Source organism: Coffea arabica, chromosome 2e (genome assembly GCF_036785885.1).
Source record: "Coffea arabica cultivar ET-39 chromosome 2e, Coffea Arabica ET-39 HiFi, whole genome shotgun sequence".
NCBI classification, from domain to species: domain Eukaryota; kingdom Viridiplantae; phylum Streptophyta; class Magnoliopsida; order Gentianales; family Rubiaceae; genus Coffea; species Coffea arabica.
In genome coordinates, this window is record NC_092313.1 from 33,925,895 (window position 1) to 33,932,142 (window position 6,248).

Genomic DNA, 6,248 nt, shown 5'->3' on the forward strand with positions numbered 1-6,248 from the left:
ACTGGTGAGTAAATGGAAAAATTACAATGCTGAAGCTGACCAACTGATTTTTCTTTGTCATCGATGAAATTCACAAGATCGCTGAATTCTGTATAGTTAAACTTCACAGGGAGAATATCATCATCATTATTGGCTGGTTCAATGACCGTTCGGCTGGTGATAACCTACTGGATTTTCAGGTCAGAAGTTTGATATTTTTCTAGAATCAGTCTTACAATGGCATCTGAAACGAGATACTTTTTATAAATCTGAAGGCGAGGGCTGATCTTAGGGATGTCATTATTGAAAATAATTCCCTCTACTTGTGATCCCTAGGAAAATACAAAAGATTCACAAAGTAAGCAGCTATGGATGCATTGAATCGCTCATAAAAACACAAGATGTTCTAATGACAAAGGAAATCTAAGGAGTAGACTAATGTGACGTCACAAAGGAAATCTAAGGACTAGATTAATGCGACTTTTTAACAGCGAAGTGTTTAGGCATGCAGTATCAAGAAGTAGATATAAATGATAGCAGAAAGAAGACCTCTGCATCCAGCAAAATAAGCTTTTGCTTTTTCGTCGGCGTCATTGTTGAGCCAGTTATCTGCTGCTTCTCTTGCACAGTTACTTTGCAGGTCCAACCCTGAGATCCAGGCAGGATGTTTTTGATTGAGATAACATCGTGCATCTTGCATTTTTTTTGGAAAAATAGAAAGAAAATGAGAAATTAGCAACAAGGTGCGAATGACTAAACGATAAACTAATAAGTAATCAATGGTATGACTGATCATACCTCATATATCATATGTTAGCGAATTTAAAGATATCTTGAAAGACAACATTCCTTGTTTTACAATCAGTTTTAATGTCATCAGAAGTACCCGGACCAATCAAAACTTTAACTGTAGAAGAATTTCTAACTCTAGAGAGAGCAACATAAAGCTGGCCGTGAGAAAAGACCGGTTCACGGAGGTAAATTCCGACATAGTCAAGAGTTTGACTCTGAGATTTATTGATTGTCATTGCGAAGCATAAACGGACAGGAAACTGTGTCCGTATGAATGGAATGCCATTTTTTTCGGTGTCAGAAGTTTGCAAAGGGATTTTTGGGATGAAAACCTTTTTGCCTCTATGAGGACCAGAGACAATTTCGGCAAAAATTGTGTGGTCAGCCAATTTTCTACAAATTAATCTGGTGCCATTGCAAAGACCATCCGTTGGATTCACATTTCTGAGAAGCATTATAGGACAGTTTTCTTTCAGCAAGAGTTCGTGAGGAGGCAGACCTTTTGGGTTCAAAGAATTTAGAAAGTCCTGATAATCCGCTTGATATCTCCTATCAACAGTTCTATCACAACTTATATATCTGTGAAGACATCCAGGGAATTTTGCAATCATCATCTCATTAATTTCATCCACTGAAGAATTTTTGGGACAAAGGACACATCTATTTATCATTTGGTAAGGATCACATGAGTATAAATTCAAATCAGGAAATATGGTCCCAAGTAACCTGTAAGATTGTACATGTAATTAGATGAAGCAATCAAAGAACCTGGACAGAAAGGACGATTAATAACACACTCAATGATTATAACCTGTCAAGTGATTCTTGTTTGTTTTGATAAGGAATAACCATATGAGGTGGCAGAGATATTTGACCATGTTCATCAACAGGTTCAACACATTCTTCAACTCTAAGCAACAAAGCTGAAAATGCTGGATCTAAAGCAGCTCTCATATTTGTTCCTAGTTGTAGTTTACACATATGAGACCATAAATACGAGCATAAAAGAGTTGATTGGACCAAATCTGGTGGAGGTAGATGTTCAATAACAGGCAGCGTTTGACGAAAATCACCGCCAAAAACAATTGTTTTTCCTCCAAAGGGAAGATCAGTTTCCATTATATCTGTAAGAAGACAATGAAACGCTTCTATTGCTTCTTTTTTTGCCATTGAAGCTTCATCCCACAAGATTAATTTAGCATCAACAATCAGTCTTGCAACACTAGTTTGTTTACTTAATTGACAAGCCTTTTGTTTTGAAAAGTCCAAAGGGATCTTAAACCTTGAATGTGCAGTTCTACCACCAGGGAGGAGCGATGCTGCAACACCAAATGTGGCAACTGCTATTGCAATATATCCCTGTGAGCGAAGAGAAGCAAGAAGCGCACGATATAAGAAAGTTTTGCCGATTCCACTTGGACCATCTACAAAGAAAGCTTGACCCTTTGAGCAGGATACTGAATCCAGAATTAAATCAAATGCATGCCTCTGACCAGAATTCAATTTTTCAGCAAGAAGCAGATCTTCTGGATCAATAGGTATGCTTGTTTCACTTTGAATTTCTTTGGTCAAACGCTCAGCATGGCAAGACGTAAAGGAATCTTCAAGGAAATGATAATCATCGAGATTTTTCCTCATGTGCTCCAATGTTACATTAATATCTTGAAGAACTTTTCTTTTAATCTCTATCGGAGTGCAATGCCGATGAGCTGAATTTCATTTATAAGCAGAAGATAGATGTTCTTCAAATGATTGCCAAAGATGTTTTGGGTTTTTCGGGCAGCAATAGAAAAGAAGCATTGCGAATAAAGACCTTAATAAATAAGGCGTCTGGAAATGAGCTGCTTCCTCTAATGCTTGTTCTATATAAGAATCAGATTCAAGCAAGCCTAACTCCAAACAGGCTTCTCTAAAAGAGGCTGTTTTATGACCTCTAACCATAAGCAAGTCATCAAATGACGTTGGGCCTGTAATATGTGTGAGTAAAAGTCTTAAATAGTATCTTTCTTCTTCCCCGGGTTCGACAGTTACCAGCCTTCCTATGACCGTTCTATGACTCCTCTCTGACCATGTCTTTGTCTTTGGTGTCCGCACAAAGTGTTGAGGAGAATCTCTATATAAACATTTCAAATTCTGAGTTGTGGCATTGGTTTTGTTCATTTTGAAAAACTCAGTCAGCATAGTCTTTGAAAAATCAATCTTCCTTAAGAGATACCACAAATCTAAACTTTTATCAAAAGAAACAAATTGTTGGTCAGGAAGGTGAACTTGGAGGGCATAAACTGCTGGATTCATTTCTCTTAGGCGAAATTCATATATGCGCCACAAAGCTTCCGAAGGTGAAACCCAACGTCCTTGCTAGAAGCAAGTAATTTCATCAATGGTACTAGAAGATTTTTGGTCAAGAAGATAAAAGCTGATAAGATCATGACCTATAAAAATATACTTATAAAGGTACTTAACAAGCTTAACAGTGGAGCAGATTTTGACAATAATGTGGCAATCAAATAGAGCTAATAAGTATGGGTTGTAAGGTATCACCCATCGGTTGTCAAGCTCATGCTTGCGCACCTTTATTTTTCGGCCATCATCTCGTCTTCTATAACATGCATAGCTGTTCTCACCATGAACTGTATAAGGAGCAAAATTTTTAGGATAATGATTTTTTCATTTACCGGCTCTCATGCAGGGGCTCTCTTTATTCCTATAACCACAGGGGCCATGAATCATATGCTTAATGACCAGGGAATATAAATGCCTATTCTTCTCAGGGTCTGGTATTTCAGTACAAACAATTTTGTCATATGATTCAGGATTCAATAGTTTGGAGCCTGGTTTAAGAATAAGCAGCAAATGGGCATGTGGAAAGCCTCGTTTTTGGAATTCAATAACATAGACACAGGCTGCAACCTCACCAAAAATCTGTTTCTTAAGGAGCTCAACCTTTAACATTTCAAACTTAGCTCTAAAAACTCTAGCCAGCAAATCAGGCCTATCCTGTGGTTTTTCATGGTACTGAAGATTTTCCTGGATTTCTTTCCACATCGGATTGCAAGTCATGGTAAGGAATATATCAGGCTTGCCGTACCTTTGAACCAAGGTCATTGCATCAAGATATCTTCTTTTCATGTCCCTTGGGCCTCCAATAAATGAAGCCGGCAATACTATTCGACGACCGACTCTAGACCCCTGCGTTTGGCCTATTGCAACACTGTCTAGAACCCCTTGAAGGATCTCTGTTCTAATTTCAGTTTGTCGCTTTCTTTGAAAATCCAGTCTAGATGTTTCAATTTTTATATATGTACCAACAACAAATTGCTGAAATAATCTCAGGCTATGAAGCAACATAGAATCATCATTGTCTCTTATTTACAGCCGATAACAATAGTACTCCCTAGCAGAAATAGTATAATCTTGAGAGGTCTTTTGCCGAGCAGCTAAAAAGGAGAAAAAAAGTGATATCTTATAACAAAATATATAGAGTAGGACAGCAGAAAGAGTGTATAAATATAAGAAATAGACATGCCTATATCTTCAGAGCGGAATAAGGCAGAAGGATCCTCGGCAGAAGAAAAATCAACATGAACTTCTGGGTCATGAGTATCAGGTTTCTTCTTTTTTGAGAATACCTTTTTGATCCCACGATGCCAACCAGATTCACCTTTAGGGAACAGAATAGGATATTGAAGAGGATCGTAACACGCATAATATGATTGGACCTTATAACTTGCGTTAGAATAGCTATAAACCTGAATGTGGGGGCTCTTCTCAACCGATTCATCATCTGGCTCGGTCCATATAGCGGCAACTTGAGAGGCAATAGGAAGATTAAAGACGCGCTGATCTAACCCAAGATAGCACCTAAGAACTATAGTATGGTTCTCAATGGCCTGAATATCCCTAAGTTCTTTAAAAAACCTTCTATAAGAATTTTCTTGCAGGATTGTCATTAACAGCTTGAGGGTGATCGGCCAAAGCTTATCAGAATTTTGAACTCTGTTTGCGAGCTCTTCGTCAGTGTCAAAAAAATATAACTGAACCCCTGACGATTTATCAGACGGAGAGATTAGACCATCCAAGAAGTGATACACCTGGCTTTGGACACGAAATGTATAAACCCCTTTTGTATTTTTTGTCAATTCACGGTCATACTTAGCACCATAAGACGTGAATGCCACATTATTATTATATGTATGGGAGTTCTTCCTAAAGTGCTCACATTCCTCATCATTACCAATGAACAGATGCTTAAGAGCATAAGGCATAGCATGAGCAACAATAGAGATTTCACCCTCAGAGCAACAAAAAGAATGAGGTTTTGAAGGGAAGCGTTTGGCACCACAGTGTTCACAATTTGGAGTAGGAGGAAGAATAACAGATTGGGTTGGAATATTTTCTAGCCAAGATAATCTGGAAGGCACATGCTGAAGATTCCTACCTGGAAAGATACAAAAAGAAGATAGAAGTATACAGACATAGCTAATGGGAACGATGATTAGTAGGAGGAGGTAGGCTGGTTCTTTGCAAGAGCGAGTAACCAGGTTTTTTTCCAAAAAAAGTGACAAGGTTCACGAGTTAAGCATGATACAGAATAAAACAGAGTTGACAGCTGACAATAACAATATGAAAGCTTCCTCCTTGTAATGAAAAATAGGCAATTTTTCAAATGACATAAAGAGGACTTTTAAACTGGAGTTTGATATGAAGAACAAATAGGTGGAAGGCATGGAGTGCAAAGGCACAGGCAGGTATATGCTATACAACATAAATCTGATAGGACAAAATAGGAGGTAAAACGAGCGAGTTCTAATTAGGCTACAAAAACAAAGCAAATTGAGGGCGAAGCAAATTATAAGTATACCTCGAGAAAGTAGCGATGGAACAGAGGCTGGCGTAGGATAACAAGCTGAAGTAGCATATTCCGACTGTGTAGCGAACAAATTTTCCCTATTGTGATTTAAAGACGAAGAAGATGGCAGGGAACTATCCACAGTGCCAACCAAAACAACACCAGTCTGAGTATAGCCTATTGGAATACTACTAAAATAATCTCGGGTATTCTGGGCGGGCCTATGAAAACGGATCGTTTCACCAGAAAAAGGTACAGCAGTGGCTGTTTTCTTTGAAGCGTTCCATTCTCTACGGCGACGGAGCAGGTCAGCTTTCTGACTATGTGGCATTTCCGCATACCTCTTACGTCTCTTAGCATTTTTATCCATGCTTGGATAATGCTAGCTTGAAAAGTATATACATATAGATAACGGCCAATGTATTTCTTTGAAAGGAAAAACGCAAAAGGCAGTATAATGTCGCACAGAATAAAGCAGAAGAAGACACATTGCAAGTTAAGCGTGTAAAAAAGAAAGCAAACACAGTATGTAACCACGCTTGGATAATGCCTGGCTGAAATGTATTTCTTTGAAAGGAAAGACACAAAAGGCAGCACGAAACAAGATAAGCGTGTAAAAGGAAAGCAA

At 38.3% G+C, this 6,248-nt stretch overlaps 1 protein-coding gene across 1 annotated transcript; it reads right to left on the minus strand.

The window, feature by feature from the left end:
* Positions 1 to 2,487: 2,487 nt before the first annotated feature.
* Positions 2,488 to 5,990, minus strand: LOC140036238 (uncharacterized). Its single transcript, XM_072077575.1, has 6 exons — positions 5,633 to 5,990; positions 4,298 to 5,209; positions 4,145 to 4,208; positions 3,447 to 4,048; positions 3,313 to 3,401; positions 2,488 to 3,129 (listed from the first exon to the last, which is right to left on the minus strand). Exons 1-6 carry the CDS (start codon positions 5,988 to 5,990, stop codon positions 2,488 to 2,490), a joined length of 2,667 nt encoding a protein of 888 aa, XP_071933676.1.
* Positions 5,991 to 6,248: the final 258 nt, after the last annotated feature.